The sequence below is a fragment of the Strix aluco genome, chromosome 15, assembly GCF_031877795.1.
Source record: "Strix aluco isolate bStrAlu1 chromosome 15, bStrAlu1.hap1, whole genome shotgun sequence".
NCBI lineage: Eukaryota > Metazoa > Chordata > Aves > Strigiformes > Strigidae > Strix > Strix aluco.
This window is the reverse complement of record NC_133945.1, coordinates 3,432,286-3,451,996: the sequence shown is the minus strand read 5'-3', so window position 1 is coordinate 3,451,996 and position 19,711 is coordinate 3,432,286. Positions and strand designations below refer to the sequence as shown.

The window sequence follows — 19,711 nt, the reverse complement described above, 5'->3', positions numbered from 1 at the left end:
GGGGGCCGGCGCGGCCCAGCGGCCCGCTCGGGACATGGAGCGCGGAGGGAGCGGAGGGCTGCGGCCGCCCTCGGGGGCGGGACCCGCCGCGGGAGCGGGCGCCGGGCGCGGGGGGAGGCGGCGGCGGGCGGGCGGCCCCCAGGCGCGCGCGCGTGGTGGCGGCCGCGGGGCGGGGCGAGCGGGCGGTGGGCCGGATCACGTGACGGGCGGGCCGCCGCCATTTTGTCCTGCGGAGGCAGTATTTAGGGCGCAGCGCCCGGGCCGCTGCGCACTCCCGCCGGGACGGAGCTCTGCGCTGCCGCTGCCCCTCCCTCCCTCTCCCGCCCGCGGCCGGCCCCCTCCCTCCCACCCTCCGCTGCCTGCAGCCGGCCTCCACCCCGTCTCCCTCCTTTCCTTCCCTCCCCGCCCGCGCTCCCCTCGCCTCCGCCATTTTGTGGCCGAGCGCTGCCTGCGGAGGACCGGCGCCGCGGCGGAGCCTCCCGCTTCCCCCCCTCGCGCTCCCGCTCCCAGCGGCGCCTCGCTTCGCCCCGGCGCGGCCCCCGCAGCCATGTCCTCCAGCGCTAGCCCCGAGTACGCCTCCTTCTTCGCCGTGATGGGCGCCTCGGCTGCCATGGTCTTCAGCGGTGAGCACCCGTCCGGCTTCCCCGGGGGAGGGTGTCGGGGCTTGGAGCTGCCAGGGGGGGTGGAGGGAGCATGGGCTGGCTCGCCGCCGTACCGGGGAGGGGAGAAAGGCCCCCACTCCCTTTCCCGTCCTCCCTCTCCCTTGCTGGGGCGGGATCCCCGGTGGTGGGCCTGGCGCCCGGCTGGACGGGGCGTCCTCCTGGCCGCGGGGGACGGAGGCGGCCCCGGGCCCGGGGGTGGGCCGCAGCCTCCACCCCCCCCCCCACCCCCCCAGCTCCATCCGGGCTACCGGGGCGCGCCGGAGGGGGTCTACGCGAGTGACGTCACCGCGGAGCCTGCTGCCGCCGGCGGAGCCCCCGCTCCCACGTGACTGCGGCGGCGCTGCCGCCCGGACCGGCCCCGCGGGGGCGGCCGTGCCTCCCTCCCCCGTGCCACGCCGCGGGGACTCCCGTCCCGCGGGGGCCAGGTCCCCCGTTAGCCACGCGTGCGGGCTGACCTGCCGGTACGTTATCCAGCCAGAAACCCGGTGTCACTGTAGGCCCCGGTCCCGGCTGTACTGACGTGTGCCTTAGCGTGTGCTGCGGGAGGGTCTCGTACCTGCTGCCGTGCCCGGCTTCCCCCCGGGGCTTTCTCGGGGCCTTTCGGCGGTGAGTCAGCCTTTGCGAGCTCTCCCGGCAGGGAGGGTTGGTCTGGCTCTCCTGGGGCTGGGTGTAGCACTTCTCTTGCTGTAAATAGGACAAAGTTGCTTTTTAAAACATTCCTTGGATAACGCAAGACCAAAGTTTAATAGGATTGAAGCCTAAATGTGCAAGCATTTCAGGAGTGAAGTCACCTTTACAGATATTAATGACATTAAAAAGAACTGATGGGCTCGTGACCTTCCCTTTAAAATGGGCGATGTGTGAAATACAGAAAAAGGGAAGCTCTTCTAGTGGCCATCCATCTGCATCCTAAGTCATTGAGGTTCAGTGAGGAGTAAATTGGGTCAGTCTGTGATATCACTCTCCCTATTGAAGAATGTTTATGCAGAGACCTATAAATGCTGTTTTACACTAGAAAGATCATCATACGGTGCCTTGTCTCTCTTGGAGCCTGAGCAAACCTTCTGCAGAAGATGACTGCTGTTCCTGGCTGATGATATACTGTTTCCTGATAGGTGCAGACGTGCTGTTGTGTTTGGGACATAACATGGGGAAGTCTCCAGCTAGTTTTTTTTCTAAATGCAAGTGTTGCAGTAACTAGAATACAAGAACTAGGAATCAGTCCGTTTCTCCCTTCTGAAGACTTAGCCAGTGTCTCCACATGTGTGAGCATACTGACTTGTCTTTGTCTACCACCTAATTTGGCTCCTGGTTGAGGAATCAAAACACTCAAGTACTGAATTGGCTGTAACTCAAATTGTATATAGCTGTACGTGTGCTTGGAGTCTCATTATGTTAAAGTAGCCTCTGAGATGGTAGCTAGGTCTGCAAGACAAATTTGTGGAAGCTGCTCTTGATTGATTAGTGTGGTAGATTTAAGCTGTGTAAATAGCTAAGTAGACAGTTGAGAGGAAGCAGTCTAGCCATGCTTGTGATTTCACACCAGCCATGTTCATGGCTTTAATCTTGGCTGAACAAAGCCAGTCCAGCTTTTTTGTCTTGCTCAGTTTGTACCTAGTAGTGGAATGCAGAGGTCCAGAGTGCTGAGGGCAGTTAGTGGCCTGCCACCTCAGAGTTAAAATGTACTTGTATTTGACAGTTAAGGACTTTCCTGAAAAGAGTATGGCTGGAATGCTGTAGGAGCCAACGTTGGGACTACTGACCTACTGCCTCTTGGCTAATGAAGGTAATGGAAGAGTAGACTAACAGCTAAGTTACCTGTTGGAAAAAAGTCAGCTGATCACTGCCTTTTGCAGAATAGCTCGGAAGCAAAAGAACGTGGTTGGATGGCCTTTTAGATGCTAGTTTTGTGATATGCAAGCTTGCTTCAGTGGAAACGTGAGGGATGCAAACTGGAGTCAGCATTTTAATAGGAATTCAAGATGTTGCTTGCCATGTCTAAACCAGAAGTGAAGCGTTTCCTAGAAGCCACAGGTTTGATAGCATGGTACTGTGGGATTGCAAGTTAAAGGGGAAGGATTAAGTAATTAATTCAAAGTGAGTGCTTAAGCTATTTTTCTGACTTGGTAACTATGGTGTTGCTGCTGGTACATGACTGGTCTTTGATGCAGAGTCTGTGTTAGATGGTCCTAATACCAGCAGGTCTGAGCTATGAGGTTAGTCTCTTGCTAGGGCCTAAGTGCATCTGATGGGTTCAGTCACTGGAACAACAGGTTATAGATACTGCTGATGAAAAATTATTTCTTAGTGAACATTACTGAACTGCTTGTTTAGTGAAACAACCTGGATTTTTAAGGCAATATGGCAGAGGTGTCAAGATAAACTAAAACTTGCAGTGTCATGTAGCTTCCCTAAGAGGGATGTGACACTACAGCATGTTCTGATGTTAAGTGAACATTAGTTTTTTTAAAAAAAACCAACCTTGATTTAGAAGGAGCTGAGTCAGTCTGCACAAGCAGTGTAAAACTACCTAAAAAGGTCCTAAATCAGTGTTAATTAGTGCAGTGATCATGTCTGACATGCTGTATCTAAAGATCAGATTCTTGTGGAGCTTGTAATTCAGAGACCTGTTTCTAGTAAACATGTTCAAGTTCTATACTGTCCAGGCCAGTTTGATGTGAAAACAAGTGACTTTATGCAGTACTGTTTGATGTTTGAACATTAACTGCTGATGGTAAATAGATAGCAGAACTTGTTCTGGTCAGCTAGTACTGATGACAGCTAGAAAGACTAAAGCAGGCTGCTGTGACCTTGGCTGTCTTCGAGCCTGCTTATTCATTTGCTGATTACAACTTGTTCTGATAGCTAAAGTTCCCTTATTTCCTATGTAAAATATGTGGCTGGCTCAGTGTCAGGTGCTGTTGAGTGATCAAATTATTGCAGCTTTTCCATGCAACTTCGGCATGCCAAAATGGAAAAGCATGGTATTGGGCAAAGATGTCTGATTATGCACTTGCTGATGCTCCATGTAGAAAAGCATGATGTCCCAGGTACACCTGACTGTGGCCTTCTTCGTGTGGTAAGGAGTTTTACTTAGGCCTGTGCTCTGAATGGGCATCCAGTGCCTTCAATAATGCTTCACTGTCAAGCATCTGGAAGACTGCTAATGAAGAGAACTCTAGCCAGCAGTGTTAAGGTTAGTCTTTGTTTTCTCGTTGTTGCTGCAGAGCTAATGAAATAGTACTTTTTATTTTAAACTAGAGCTGCAGATACTGTAGCAGTTGGTTAGCTATTAAGGTACCTCCGTGGTGAAATTGTTGCCTCAGAACATCTAGCTTGATGCAGCTGACAGCCCTGTGCAGTCTGATTCTAGAAGACATCATGACTGTAAACAGCTTGCAGCCTTGAAGGCAAATTACACCTGTGCTTCCTGAAATACTGTCTCTTGAGGAGTGGGGAGGTGGTAGAGAGGAGAGCTGCTTGCTTCTTGATAAGGAGCTGTAGACCTCATCCTTACAGGGGCTTGTAGACTTCTTAGCTCTAGCTTGCAGGTCAGAATGAAATGACAGAACAGAGTGTGGCTCAAGGTAGTCTTCTGTTTCAAATCACTAAAGAGTACTTCCAAGGCATCATGGTATGTGCAAGAAAACTCAATGGGTCAGAGCTACCAGGCTGTCTACAGTAAAGACTAGCTTAAGCATTCATCCTTAACAGCAGGTAAATTAGTGGGCTATTAAGACATAAGTGTTGCAATAGAAGTAAACCACATAGGCAGTATTTCTACAGTTAAGTTTAAGGAAGACATCTCAACAAGGGCATCATTTCCACTCAGTAGATACTAGTCTTAGGATCATCTGAAAACCAGATTGAGCATCAGGATAAACCATTGGCTCTACAGAACTTGGCTCAAGCAGATAGGCTGCTGCTTGTACTGTGGCTTCCAGGTGTACACAATGGGACTCCTGTCTTGTCCTGAAGTTACTGTAGACTACAAAGTCTGCAGGTACTTCCCCTCTGGGAACATTCAGAGCAGCAGTGGAGATGAATGCCAGCTGCCTCAAGACCTCTTAGTCAACTTCCCTTCCTAAAACTAGCCTCTTCCATCTGTCCAGAGCCTGACTGATTTCAAGCAGTGGTTGTAAGCTGAAAAAGTCTCCAGCCTGATCAGGCTGTTCAGTGATGCTTGAAACAACGGTTTTATGGAAGTGTGTGTGCTTCCGCCTGCTTGCTGTCCTCTCCAAACGGTAAGGCATAACTTGCTGAACTCACTTCCTTCAGACAGTGAATCTTGTGAGCATGAGGCTTCAAGTCACGGTACTATGGCCACAGGAGTGTCTGCTGGATGCAGTCAGATGACCTTGGCTTTCCCACGCTTCAGAAATGAGGCAGCTTAGCTGTGGATGCCTGCTGGTGAGTGGTGTAAGCTGCTGTTAGACCAACTAGTTGAAAAGGGCTCCTGCTGACTGGTGTAACAAACTACTCTGCCAGTCACTACCTGGAATACAGTGGTCCACCCAGTCTGTGAAATGGGTCATCTTTAAGGTTGCAGGGGAGCTTGTATGATGATAAAGATAAATAACAAGTGACTGGACTTTATTGCTTGCAGAAGAGCAAGCCTGTACTGTGGTGTAAAGTGTCAGCATTACCATACTTTAAAAAAAAAAAATTGGCTTTGTGTGCTATGTCTGGCAATCCAGAGTACCAGTTGCAGCAGTCCTAGCTGCTTGGACAGTTGACTGGTAACTCCTTTGTTCTTTGGACTGTTGTTATTGCAGCAGCTTCTTGAGGAGCTGATAGATTTTTAAGTTCTCAAATTTACTGAATAAAAGTAAATGGCCTGCTAGCCTTGTGGTGGTTTTTGATAATGCTGTAAGGTGATGGTTCTAGGCTTATTTGAACTCCCCACACATCTTCAACATTAGGGAAGAACAAAGTGTGCTGTCCCTAATGCTGTAACAGGTGACTCATTAAAGATTTTCAAAGTCTACAACTTCCTGTAGGACACCTTATTTGTGTACCCTTCCAGTTATCGCTGGGGACTGGCTGTAGTCCCCCAGTCTTCGGTCAGTGTAATCTGAATTTGCATAGGTTCTAGATACAGTTCCTTTAATGTGGCTGTCTCTTCTGTGGAGGTGCAACTGGACATAGCAACAAGGTTTTTCCAAGGCAGACATGGAGTATCCATTACTGTAATCTGAGGTAGAGCTGTGTTTGTCTTATTAAATGTGGTGGTGTGGGAGGGGCCGTAGAATACTGGTGGGAAGAAGCCTGTTTCCTCAAAAATGCCCACGTTTCTGGCATGGCAAAGCAATGACTGTATTTGACATCGATATCAGTGCTAACAGTTCTCCAGCCAGTTAAGAACAACATGCTCAAGGATGAACAGATTTGAGGTGAGTTGATGCCTGCTGTCTGGTTTGAGGGAAGCCTACCTACTGCAGAGAGCAGCCCATTTCATAATGGAATAATTATAAAAGGCTCTAGATGTAAGTGCTCATCCAGAATGGTCTTTTATACTTGTTGTGATAGTAACCCATGGTATCTTAATTGAAAGTTTGAGTTGTGTTACTAGCTCACTTCCAGTAGGCAGAATTTCTCTGCATTAGGGGCTCTGGAAATCTTTCACATACTGAAGTGTGAAAACCTGCTTCCCCATGGTGGGACAGAGGAGGAATCACTGGCTCTGAATGAACCAAATGCTGCTGGTGTGTGTGTGGCTGGTTCTGAACCTCTGTATTCTTGGGCTGAGCGTGCCTGAATGTATTGCAACTGCTGAAACTGCATCTATGCAAATGGTTCCCTGGCTTGAAGGCCCCTGATGATGTGCTCACTGTCCATAGGTGCGTATCTGTCTGCACAACTGCTGCAAGGCCTTTGATAATAGCCTCTTCCTATATTGAGGGAGTGTCGCATGAAGTGACTTGCAGCTAAATAGCTGCAAGGTTAATGTTCTCAGTGCGTGACCTTACTGAGCACTGTAACTATAGCTACAAAAGATGGGCCCTAATTCTTGGACTGCCACTTGATCTAAACCACGGGCTGCTTGACTACTGACAGTGAATATCAGAGGCAAAGCTCTCCTGAAAGGTCTGACAGTGGCCAGACTGCAACTAGTCTTCAGTCCTTACTGAAGCTGTCACCTACATGGCAAGTTACTTTTTAGTTCATCTTGGAGCTGCACAGCTATACTACCTCTGCTGCCACTTTTGACTAATAGAGAGTAACAGCTGTGGCAAGGTGCTGTGCAGCGTATCCACAGCCCTGTGGGAGTGTGTTTTGCCCCCAGGAGCAGTACTAAATCAGCTCTGGTTTGTGAGTTCAAGGAGTTACTCTTCAGAAGTATTTCAAAAATCAAGTTAAGCATTGAAACAAGCTTACTGGAAGTAGTCTTGAATGATGTGTAAAGCAACTTCTTTGTATTATAACACCATTGAACTTGTAAATGACACGGTTCCTGGTTACAGACCAGAATGGCTTGCTTCTGTGATAGAGCTAGGTAGGCAAAGTGCTGCTTCTCTGACTGCCAGGTAAATGTTTTCATAGCTCTGTATGCTTTAAAGGTAGTGTTGCAGCTTAATTGGTCTGTATGTTAGAGGTGATAGAGCTGTATGATCTGAATATGTGGTGTCTTGGTGTGTAACAGTGGTACAGGTCTTGTTCCATTTTCACTGTCTTCCACTTAGATCTTGTCAAACCCTATTCACTAAAAAGATTTTGAAAAATGCCCTTCCAACTCATCAGGGGTATTTAAATGTAGCATATGTGCTTCAAACATTCGCAGCTGCCAAGAGGTAAAAGTCAAGATGTGCAGGAGGGTTGACCTAAGTGCCAGATAGCCCATAACTGAATGGCTGTTGCCATTAGATGGCTATGTCATGGTGGGAAGTGGCCATCTTTGGGGTATTGTCAAAGGTGTGAGGAGAACTTCGCAGGCCAGTGAAGAACAGTAAGACACGCTGCTGTGTAAGATATTGGAGACGCAGCTGCAGGGGACTCCAGTGTAAACCTGTTGGCCAGGATGCTGATAAAGACTTCACTGGGAGCAGATACACAGCTTCAGAGCTTGGCACTTGTGTAGCACCTGTGACTGTCTGCCAGTGAGAGTGTAATAGATCTTCAGTGCCATCTAAAACTGTAATGTGAAAACTAGCTGCCACAGAGTACATGTAGATGTTATTTGTTAGTGTGTCTAGACCAAATTCAAGGCACAAGCTCTTGCCTGTTCCCTTGAATTGGGATTTGACAACTGGGAATTGACAAACTTGTGCTTATCTGCCCCCTCCCAAAACCTTAAGCAGGCTGACTTTCTGTAAGTGGGGTTACAAAATCAGGTTCTGTAATCCATCAGTGCATTAATTGCAACACTTCAGACTTGGAGGAAGTAAAGACTGATCTAATTTTAAATAGTGAACTTCCCTCATGAGCCTCTGTTTCTGGAGAGGTTTATAAAAGATTCCAGACAAGGGAAGTGGTTTCTTCTAAATGCTATAGCCAGTCTAGAAGTATAGATAGCCTGAATCTAAGGACTGGAAGTAAGTGGAATCAAGATGCTTCATCTGACAGAAAAGGTTTCTAATTTAAGCTAGTGATTTCTTTCTAGACTTCCTAGGGGCTAGACCCTTAAACAGTACCATCACTGAAATTGCTAGCTAAGCCTGTATGCTAGTTTGCAGGCTCAGTTTACATTTGCAGGTAAAACCTGTCTTCTGCTCTTGGCTCAGGCTTCCTGCTAAGTTGGATTCTAGTTCTGAATTGAACAGCCCTTTACATCTGGCTCAGAGACAGTCAAGGTTCAGTATTGGAGCTTTACTAGTACAGGACCAATTTGTAGTTGATAATTATTCTTTCCCTTCAAGTTTTTGTAACTAAAACGGAATTTCCTTTTGATAGTGAGTCTTATGTTAGTGCAGGAGCGCTGTCTTTATTAATCTTCTGAAGTTTCCTAGTGCAAAGCCAGGAGGATTACTTCTCCATTCTTGACTGCACAAAGATAGGCTTCATGTAAATGCTGAGTGAAAAGCAGGAAGGCACAATATCCTAAACCCTTTGAATACCTCCTAGCAACTCTTTTGGGCAAGGTGCCCCATCTCACACTTGGATGCTGGTGTAAGGCAGCTACAGATTTTTGTGGAACAAGCAGCTCTCTCCCTTGTAGAAACCTTACTGTTAAGTCTGGAGCAAACTCAAATAGTAAGTCTCTGAACAATGCAGATTTTAAGTTCCCATGGTTTTAATACTCTCCAGTAGCCTTTTAGAGCAGGCAAGAGCATTTTTGTGCTAAATAGGACTGTAACCTTTGAATATCAGCCTGACTGTCTGAAAAGGGGACTTAGTCCTGGATGGCTGCTGACCTGCATATCGTATCTTGGGTGATGGTGAGTGCAGTTCAGACTTAAGCTGTACCTAAAGTACTCCAGAACAAGGTTGGAAGAAAAGGGGTCTTTCAAAGTGCTTCAGAATCAAAGAATGATGTATTTGTGGAAACTTTTGTGAGACTAACACAAAGTTTTCAAGGCAGAAGTTACTTTTTGGGGTAGTGCTTTGGGACTCTTACAGCAATTCTCAGTTGTAGGTGGTAAGCCCATGTTCTTCTTTGAAAACCAAGCTTTGGATTCCTTTGTTGGTCTCTCCATGGTCAAGTATTTGCACAGGTGGTCAGTGAACCTTAGGAGTAAGGTGGTTGTAGTCCTCTATAACCTAGAAGCCATACTCCACTTTGTGGTTCCAGTGGTTGCATTAACAAGTGTTTGGACCTGAATCCTTCACAGGTGAGGCTATTGACACATGAAGAAGGTGTCCTTTCCCCAAGGAATGAAGTGTGGCAATAATATGTGAGTTTGTTGCTATCTCAGACTGTGTCCGAAGCTTAAATGGCATGTGTTTAACCCCAGGCCAAAGCACAGGTTTTGTGAAAGAAGAGGCCATTTGAAGGTGACTTGTTAAACACTGGGTGCATCTGAGAACTCAGCCCAAGTGGCTCAAAGTTCAGTGACTGAAACCTGGCTTTCAACTGAGCCTTATTCTGCTGCAGCAGAAAGACATCCTTCGCTGTGTTTCCTCTGCAGATCAGCTGAGCAGAGCCTCGCAGCGTGGGCTGTGTGAGGGCACAACCTGTGAACTAACAAGTTAAGGTTTGGACCTTGGGTTTTGATTCCTAAACAGGGAACAAATGTCTGCTAGGGAGTGAAGCTAGCTCAGAGGGGGTACTCTGTTATCAGTACTGTTTGAACAGCACCTTTTTATTGACCTAGCTTTGATCTAGGACTCTGGATAGGTCACTTCCTCATCCCTTAGGGGAATATTCGTGGCTGACAAACCAAGTAGTCAAGTGACTATGTTAGTTTTGCACAATTCTTCCTTGTGCTGACTCAACTGTTCTAATGCTGCAGCCTAGTGAAGAAGATAGTATTTGGGGATGTGTCTAATGCATTTTTTTGTCTTCCAGCCTTGGGAGCTGCATATGGAACAGCAAAGAGTGGCACGGGTATTGCAGCCATGTCTGTCATGAGGCCTGAGCTCATCATGAAGTCAATCATCCCTGTTGTCATGGCGGGTATTATAGCTATCTATGGCCTCGTAGTGGCAGTCCTCATTGCCAATGCCCTCTCACCTTCTATCACGCTATTCAAGTAAGTTGCTGCATCTGTCAGTTTTGTTGAAGTTTGTCCTGTCACTATTTTGATGCTGCTGGGTGGGTTTTGCTCAAGACCCCAGGAAGGACTGTTGATGCTAAATGTTCCTAACCTGGGCTTACCAGCATGGACTGAATTTCAGCTGTCCTTCCTGATGCCTTAGCCTCAGTGGTAGTGCTGCCTGATTAGTTTGCTGTATTAGCTGACAGATCAGACATCCCACTGCTAGAGATAATGCAGTGTTTTACAGCTTGAAAGAAACCATGTATGGGCAGTACTGGGATAGGAGGCTAAGCTTGTTTCCTGGTGCCAAATTCTAGATCTGGAATACACAGGTCTTTCCAAGACTGTCTAATCAGACTGTCTAAATAGTTCTCCTGTTGCCTGGGAGATGCAAGTGAATAATTAATACTGGTGGTTGCTTTATGTGCTGGTAAACCAATCCTCACGCTATACATCAGGCTTCTACACCAGCTACAGTCTGAAACTTAATATACTCTTGGCTTTTGAGAATAGCTGAACCAGCTTGAGACCTCTCAGAATAAAACAATGCTTCTGAGGTCTAACAGTAGATATCTGTGTCGCTGTACAGGCTATAGCCGATGAGCAGGTGGTTGGCCTAATAAGCCATGATCTAAGAAACGGCAGGTACAAATGCTCCTTTGCAGTTACCAGGTGGCAGGATACTGATAGGTACCCCTGCCTGGAAAAGCAGACCATTCCTGTCCAACTCCTGCAGTGCGAGAGACCTAATAATCACCTGGATGTGCTATGGCTGTATAATAAAGTTGCTAAAGGTGAAGACCTTTAGCACTATTAACAGGCTACACAGCACTGGGACAGGCATATGGCAAGTGCTAGCCCACATGGCTGGAGTAAGTAGAGTGCTGGCAGTGTGCTAAGCCTGCAGCTGACTGAAGTGGCTCCAGGCAAGCTGGGTGGCCATGTGAACTCGCAGGCCCAGTAGCTTAGCTTAGTGTATGAGCCATACTCGAGTATCAGCTAAAGATCTTGCATAGCTGCCCATTTTTTTTTAAGTATCAGAGCTAGGAGTCTCAGGAATCACCTGCTTTGTGAGACATACTGTGCTTGCTTTAAGAGCTCTTTCTGCAGGAAAGAGGTTCCCTTTAAATGTTTGAATGTTAATTCTTACTCCCTTTGGGGAGAGCAAAAAAAGACTAGCCTGAAGTTGAAGGGTTGGGTGTCCTGTTGCTTGCCACTGAAACTCTTTTCATCTCTGTCCTACAGGAGCTTTCTTCAGCTGGGTGCTGGCTTGAGTGTGGGCCTCAGTGGTCTGGCTGCTGGCTTTGCCATTGGCATTGTGGGTGATGCAGGTGTACGGGGAACAGCACAGCAGCCCAGGTTATTTGTGGGCATGATCCTGATTTTGATCTTCGCTGAAGTGTTGGGTCTCTATGGCCTCATTGTTGCCCTTATCCTCTCCACAAAGTAAACGTCGTGGTATGATGTAAAGAGATGTAACAAATCCACGTTTAAAAAAGCTCCAGAATGAAAATGGTCTCTCCAATGTGTACAGTTGTCCCAATTTGGTAGTTGATCTCTTGTAAATGCGCAATGTATGTTAGTGACTTGTCTGTCCTGTGTGTACTTCAATATTAAATTGGATGGGCTGCTCCAAGCCTGCTGCATGGCTTGGGGTGGCCTGTGTGCAATTTTCCACCCATTGCTGTTAGTACTTTATGTATAAATATGAACTAGAAATGTAATTTTTTCTCTTCACTGGATGTTTATTTATAAAAGACTTGACATGTTCATACATCTATGGAGCAAGGATTTTCAATTTCCCATGCTATATATATTAATCTTATATATAGGTAGATTACACTGTGGGGTCAATTGTAAGTGCAGAGAATTCCTTGGATGTAACTTTGATTCTAAAGATTGCTGTAGTGTCCTGGTATTGGAGTATGAGAATTTTGTGTTTTATTACAGCAATTGTCCGAAACACTCCTGTGTTTCAGTAGTAACTGCGTATGCTCCGGCATCAGAGTCGTGCACCCAGTGTTGGGTTACAAACTTATACCATGTTTCCAAATAAAAATTCCTCACTACATTGCTGTAATGAGTCCTCTGCCTCTGATTTCATGCTTTTGCTGCTCCTTTAGAAGAGGAGGGGTTCCTTTAGGGGGAGGCAAGTTCTTCAAGTGTCTGAGCACCATGTAGAAGTAAGGCTATCATCACTGCTAAAGCATTCCCTTTTTCTCCTGGGCAGGTAGCAGTGCTGTTTCCAGCTGCTGCCCACGGGCAGTACCTGTGAGCAGGAGGGCAAGGCTCTTGCAGTGCTGTGCTCACCCTGATGGAGCAGCACATCTTTGCTCTGGCACATGGTAATGCCATGGCATAGGCTGAGCAGGGGCTCAGGGAACAAGGGTGCAGGCTTCAGCATGTGACTAGGAATAGGAGCTGCTCAAGAGCCTTTAGGCAGTTTGTCCTTGTGATGGCTCTGCAGAAACTTAGCTGGTTGGAAAGCTGTGCTGTTAGCAGCAATTGCCTCTGAAGTACCTGAACAATAACCTCATCAACAGAATGGGTTCATTCAAGAACTCACATTTTTAACTTGTAAATCAGGAGTGTTTGAGCTGAGAAGTTCTGCTTTTGCAGCTAGTGAGAGCTGTAGCAACCTCCTCTTGTCCTGAGGGTTTGAGTGTTGCAAAGCAATGCTGAAGTTCATATGGGAAATACATGTTGGACCCTTTCAAATGTAGAGCTTGTTCCGAATTGCTTTTGGGAAGCATATCACCTTAATCTTAGTTGTATAGTTCAGAGAACAGGTCAAGCTTTCTCGTGTTCAAGCCAAAATGTTAACGTTATGCAGACACCCAGTGCTAAGTGGTGCCTTTGTGATCAAACTTGCCTGAGGAATCTGGAGTGATGTTGTCAAAACCTCTCCTGTCACCCTGGCTGGGAATGGAGATGTGGTGCTGCTGTACATGTATTTTACTGATGTACCTGTGCTGCAAACAAATCTGGTGTAAGTACCATGAAGAGCTATGGTCAGAGCACTGAAGCTGTGCCTAACCTGGCAGGGGCATTCACCAGCCCAGGCCTGGTGGCACCTCGTGCACCTTCTGGGTAGCTGGTCTCTAAACAGGGGACTGCTTAGGAGACTTCAGCTATGTGTTTCTGCTGGTATGTATCATTCTGTATTTTCACAGACTCTTGTGAAGGTGTAGCTTTAACAATTGTGGAATGATAATTATTAACTAATTGGTTTATTCTGTTTGCTAAAAAGCTAATCTGTCTGCATTCATCTAACAGGCTGTCAGCTGCTTGGCTTTGGGGTGGGCTGAACTAGTGGTTTTGTGATTTGGAAGGGCTTCATGGCAGTCTGAGCTGTGGTGGTGCTTGGGCTGTAGAGATGTGTAAGCTGGTTTAAGGAAAATCCTGGATGTCTACTGAAGCATTACCTGGGGTAGAATTCCTGATCTGAATTGTGTTGATCATTCTTTTTTTCAGCAAAAGTAGTAGACACAACTTCTGAATTATATTTTACCCGGGGGTCGTAAACATTTATGAAAACTATAGCCTAATTCTGTCAGCACTGACTGCAGTGAGTGCCTTCCTGGTACTTCTGTGCAGAGTCTGATAGAGCTTGCAGCTGGGAGGGCATGAATCACGAATTCGGGCTCTCTGGAAAGCACGCCACGTACATCTTGCAGTTCTGGTGAGAGGAATTGTATTTTGCTTATGTAGCAGGACAGGCGAAGGTCTTGGCTGGGGCTGCAAATATGTTAAAGATTTGGTTTTACCTTCTGTGAGGGGAACCTGCTGCCAGCCTTGTTTTTTGCCAGTTTACAAGAGTACGAGCAAATTGCATTTAAGAGAGCAACTAAATGCTGGTGGTAGCCCTCATCTCTGAAGAGAAATAAGCAATTTAAAGGCACCCATCTATAGGAACTCTTAAGATCCCACTGTAGCTTGGTGACACCTTGCAGAAGGCAGTTACTAGGCTCAGGACGGTGACTGGTACTTATGTAACCGAATGCAGGCAAAATCCCATCAGCACTATTTTGGTTCATGCCTTGGAACATCAAGCCTTGCTTGTAAACCCATGCAAGTCAGGGGAACAGAGCATAGGACAGAATCTGGGGGTAGCATGCATAGGTGGAGGAATGATTTGTGCTGAGTACCTGCAGATACACCAGGAGTAAAATTTAAATCTGAGCATGTTGCCTCAGCCAAGCATTTTCTGACAGCAGTGCTCTAGATCCTCACTGATGACTCCCAGGTGAAAACTCGCATTTCAAGTCCTTCACTGATGCTATTGCATCAGCAAATTTCTCAAGTGATTCAGGGCTTTAAGAAAATTACAGACCTTTTGGTCCCTTTCCTTCATTTACTGACAGCAGTATGCTAGATCAGAGTGCAGTCCTGTCTGGCAGGGATTGACTTTGTATTTGGTTTGGAAGAGGGGAACAGCCAGCCTCAGAGTGTGAAATGACAGACTCGGAGAGTGCCTGATTAAACGAGGTGGCGTCTGCTGGCACATAAATAGTCCTCTGTAATGTGGTGGATTGTGTGACTGTGAGTGTGCACTGCAGAGTGAGTCAGCCCTGCAGAGAGAGAACAGAGCAGGGTGGTTCTGCAGCAGCAGCAGAGGGTAAATGTCCATTAGCAGTTGGTTTGGGCGAGGTGAGGTTAAGGAATGCCTGCTGCCAGATGCTGCCTGCATGGACAATGCCTTCAGAGAGCTTGCTGACCTGTCTCTTTTTTAACTGTTTCATACTGGCTTTTTGTTTTCAAAGGCTGCAGATTTTTTCTGGTTTTCATTTTTTTACTGCTCTGTTGGAGAAGCATTTTTAAGTAGTAGGATTTTTATGTGATTGCTCAGGGACTGTATTTTCCTTGGGAGACCTGGTTTACAGAGAAGCATAGTAACCTGGAAAAGTCAATAAGCTTCGGGGAAATAACCTCATTAAGAGAAACGGATCCCAGAAACTAAGCTGCTGTTTTCACCTACAGCAGATCTAATGAAAACGACTCTCTCAGTAAACCTTGTTTCTGTTGCAGCCTAATGATGGGGATACAGCTTTTTTATGGCTTTTTGCTGTTTCCATCCAGCCTTACTGTACAAACCATCACTGTTCCTCAAGTGAGAATTATCTCTGTCTCTGACACACAGGACTTGCCACCTCTGCTCTTACTGTATCTCTTTCTGCTCTACAGGTATTAACCATCTTTTTCTCTTGACATAATTAAATTAAACCCAGAGTTAGTCTTCCCAGTACGCCTTATCCTGAAGTGGAAATTTTCTGTTTCAGTGTCAAAGGATTGTATCCTGAAAAGCTTCTCCATTTTAGTTCCTCTTACTAATGAATGCTGTTCCTTTTCTCTGCAAGCCACGCTTCATTTAGCTCCTGAGACAGTCACAGCTTTGGAGCTCATATCAGCGAGTTTCTTTCAAGCTAGTTTCTGCATCACAGTGCCAAAGCACACAGAAAAAGATCTTCCCCCAGCCTTACAGTGTGTCAGGCCCAAAGCTCTCCTAGGGGCCAGAGTGCAGGGTTCTGAGTGCCTCCCAAAAGGTATCCCCAGACCATTGCTGGTTCTTGCTGACCTGTGAGAGTACGAGCTGGGTAGCAGGAGGGCAGGACAAGGCTCCTGGAGAATGAGTGGCTCCTGTTTGCCATCTTCCTTTTGCTGAGGGGACAAGATTGGCTCACCACAGGCTCAAGTCCTGGCTCTTCTGGATTTACCAAGGGGATATTGGTGGCTGTTGCAGTGCCAGACCCTTTTTTGGCACTTTGAACTGTCCTGTCCTGCTATTAGATCTGCGCTTTCCTGCTTTGCCTTCGGGAGGGGCTATAGGGGTGATCTCGAGTGGCAGGGAGTGGATATGACCACCTACACCTCACTGGTCTGCCTACCTAAGGTAGGCTGAGGACTGTCACGTCTTTCTTCGATCAGCCTCAACTTTTGCTTTCTCAGGCTGTTTTTCTTAGTTTCTCGCAGGCCTGGTTTCTTGTCCCTCACACCGACAAATCTTAGGAAATCACATATATTCCCAAGATTGGCAGTATGTTCTCAACTCATAAACAGCCTACCTGGCTCTTGTGTGCATTAGGACAATTTCTTAGACCTCTGTGAATGCACATGAAAAATTAGAAGCCAAAGCTGCATCTCTACAAGCACTTCATTTGGCAGCAATGCTAGCCCAAACGCTCCCTCTGGACACCCAGACCTTCTTTCACATCTGTTACATGCCCTCCCCGGTTTCTCCCAAGTGTGCTGGTACTTCTCATGCTGCCAGGCAATGAATCTAATTTGGGAATCGAGCCAGGTCAAAAATAACTCAACCTGGGATAAAAAACCATTTGCTGAAGAAAGTGCAAGTGAAACTACAGCTTGTGATTCCCTCAGCCTATTACTGAAGCAGTAGAGAGAAAGAACATGCAGTTATTAGAGAAGGAGTGCAATTATTAGTGACGTAAGCCAGGGTTAGTTTAATACTGAGAAATAAAAGGAGAACATCCAAAGGGATAAGACTTAAAACAGGATGGATACATGACATAAAGATGGGCTGGGTGACATACCTACAGCATCGATGAGACAAATTTCTATACCTTTCCCCTTGACACAGGCTGTTCTGTTCTTCCCAGGAGTGCAGAGAGAGTTCTGAGCCACTTTCCAGTTTTCTGATTCCGTGGCTCATTCTGGGGATTGCAGCCTAGAAAAAACTGTTGGATCTCTTTGTCACTGAAGGGTTGGTGAAGCTGTGTCAGTGGGGTGAACCCCGTGACAGGATCTTTTATAGTGGATGTTACTATCTGTAGGCATTTACTTAGATATCTCTTCCGCTGCCAAGAAATGTTACTGTCACAAGTCTGTTAGGGCACCTTCATAGGAATGTACAAGCTGTTTTGGCCACAGGCAGTTCAGGTGCTGTGTATACCTTTTGACATCAAAATTAATTTAGCAGCTTGGAAGGGTACTTCCTTGCAGTCATTTGCTCAAATAAGCAGGCCTGAGATCTGCTTTTAGGATTCATTTTCTAATTTTCCATATTTGGAGTTTCCTCGACTTCACCTGTACTGATGCCACAAATCATTCCCATCAATACGCTGCTTCATGCCCCAGATGTGGATTATTTCCGCCACGATGAGGAAAACCTGCCTGAAGCTGTTCTTGGCCTCAGTGTCCCCAGACAGTGCTGCACAGAGTTTTCCTGGCCTCAACCAGAATCATTCCCGGTTCTCCATTTCATCCTGCTGACAAGTAAGAGGCAGCTTGTAGTGTGGACAAGCACTGACATCATGGAATGATAAGTACAGCATAAAACCTCATTAAAATTCAATTCCTGGCCAGACGGGGATGTTACGTTCATGCACAATTACATTCCCCATCGTTTATCTTTTCTCGGTGTGATTCATTAGCAGAGCTCACATCAGCACCCTGCCCAGACACAGTCCTTGATGAGACACTTGACTCTCTCTGTGATACCACAGGACACCAAACGGGGTAAACACGCGAGTGAGAGCGCTGGGTGGACTGCTGCAGCACACAGCAATCCCCGTGGAGCAGACGGGACCGAGGGGAAATGGAAGCATCTGCCAGCAGATGTTCAGGAGTAAATGCTTGGACTGTGGAGGACACTAGCTTTAACTTGAACGATGCATAGTTCTTGCCACAGAGACTGCAGACATAAGGACCCTTGGTGGCATGGGCTGCTGGGGAGAAAAGGCAGGGCCCTGGCTATAGAGCACAGAACAAGCTTTCTGTCTTCTCTCCCAGGCTGCTGCTGACTTGTCAAACGACCCTAGGAGCCTGCCTACAGCAGTGCTGTCAGCTTAGAAAGTAACATTTAAAATAAGTAATGACTTAGCTGTCCAGGTTGCAGTTAACTCTTTTTTCCTGTAGCTGAGACTCAGAAAGATCCAGTGAAAGGGTGGGTGCATAAACCTTACTTTGCCTGAGCCAACAGTTCAAATTTAATTTTGTTACTGTAATTATTGTGTCCAGCCAGATTTCCAAGCAGGTACAGGCTTTGCAACACCTGTCTACCAGCTCTCAGGGGCAAGGATCTGCCAGTCCTTTATGACCGGTCCATCCAGCACACCTGGGTATGCCTGGGGTTGCCCTCAAGAAGTAAATAATCATGGGTCACATGAAGCAAGGCCTGCAGGGTTGCTTCCTTGCACAGTGGCCCCTCACGGTACGACGTGCGTGCTGTCCCGTGCACATGCGGTGTGCCACAAAGCAAGCTGAGCAGTTTCTCCTGGCAGAGTCATTCCCCAGAGAGAAACAAGTCCATTGTGGCCATTCCAGCCAAGGTTACTTATTCACAAATTCACAGATGTATAAGCCATTAGGAACCACTAATTGATCTCGTCTGACCTCTCAAGCCTTTCAACTTTGCTTGATAAAAAGTAATACTTAGTGGGTAACATTTCCTCCCCAAAAGCATTCACCTGTTGGCATGTGACATGGCTGCCCAGCTGGCGGTGACAGTGCCTGTACAAGAGCTGCATCTTGGCTTACTGAAGGCTGCAAAATCCTTGGCTGGAAGATGCTGGGTAGTAGTGAACTTGTGAAGGTGGCTTGAGCTTACTCTGGTCTGTCCTGGGGCTGAGTAATGGTTCTTGAGTAATGATATTCTAGACCAGCTGTGCTGAGGAGCTCCAGTTTGGGGTCAGTGGACTCCAGATTCTGCCCCAAACATTTCTCATCAGAGCATGAGGCAAGAGGCAGCAGGAGGTGTGTGCAGACTGGTAGGAAGGTGGTCTTCGGGAGATGGTTGTGACGAACTGAGACGTGTACAGTCAGCACAGCAGCCCTTCCGCACCCCTCTCCAGCTTCCCTGAGCTCACCACATCTGGAATTTCCCTGGATGAGACAGGTTCCTTTAGGACGAAGGTTGCTCCCCACTGGTATCAGACCTTTTCAGGAGCATTTCGTCAGCTCCACATTACACGCTGCGGCAAAACACCAGCATATGCTGCTGCCAGCCCCCACAGAGGCTCTGATAGGGAACGTTATTCATTTCTATTTAACGCTTAGTGTGATTAAACCAGATACAGAGGGTGAATTCCCTGAGACACTTGCTGCAAGGAGCAAGACGGCTGGCCTGCAGGGCAGGGTGGCCTGCCACCGTCCCTGGCTTCCCGGGGAAGTGCAGGCATCCCTCTGTGGCATCATCCCCACTGCCACCTCCAAGGCCGTGCCAGTGATGATGTCGGGCCGCAGGCCCAGCGGCCTCTGTGGGCTGGCAGGAGGCCCCAGGCCCGAGGAGCAGCCAGGGCTGAAGACAGCTGTCGAACAGAGCTCCTCCGCCGCCGGTTCTCCTCCACCACCGGCGTTCAGAGCGAGGCCGTGGCGGCGGGGCCTGCCCGCTCCCCTCAGCCCTGCAGCCGGCCCGCCTCTGCGGCGCTGCCGACCTCCTCAAGATGGCGGTGCCCT

General features: G+C 47.4%; 1 protein-coding gene and 1 long non-coding RNA gene across 2 annotated transcripts; one reads left to right on the top strand and one right to left on the bottom strand.

Moving 5' to 3' along the window:
- Positions 1–249: 249 nt before the first annotated feature.
- Positions 250–12,377, top strand: ATP6V0C (ATPase H+ transporting V0 subunit c). The gene is made up of 3 exons (XM_074841257.1): positions 250–623; positions 10,108–10,291; positions 11,543–12,377. Exons 1-3 carry the CDS (start codon positions 548–550, stop codon positions 11,745–11,747), a joined length of 465 nt encoding a protein of 154 aa, XP_074697358.1. The 5' UTR covers positions 250–547; the 3' UTR covers positions 11,748–12,377.
- Positions 430–19,711, bottom strand: LOC141930436 (uncharacterized). Its single transcript, XR_012625294.1, has 3 exons — positions 16,849–19,711; positions 1,219–1,346; positions 430–670 (listed from the first exon to the last, which is right to left on the bottom strand). It is a non-coding gene; the product is annotated as an uncharacterized LOC141930436 (long non-coding RNA).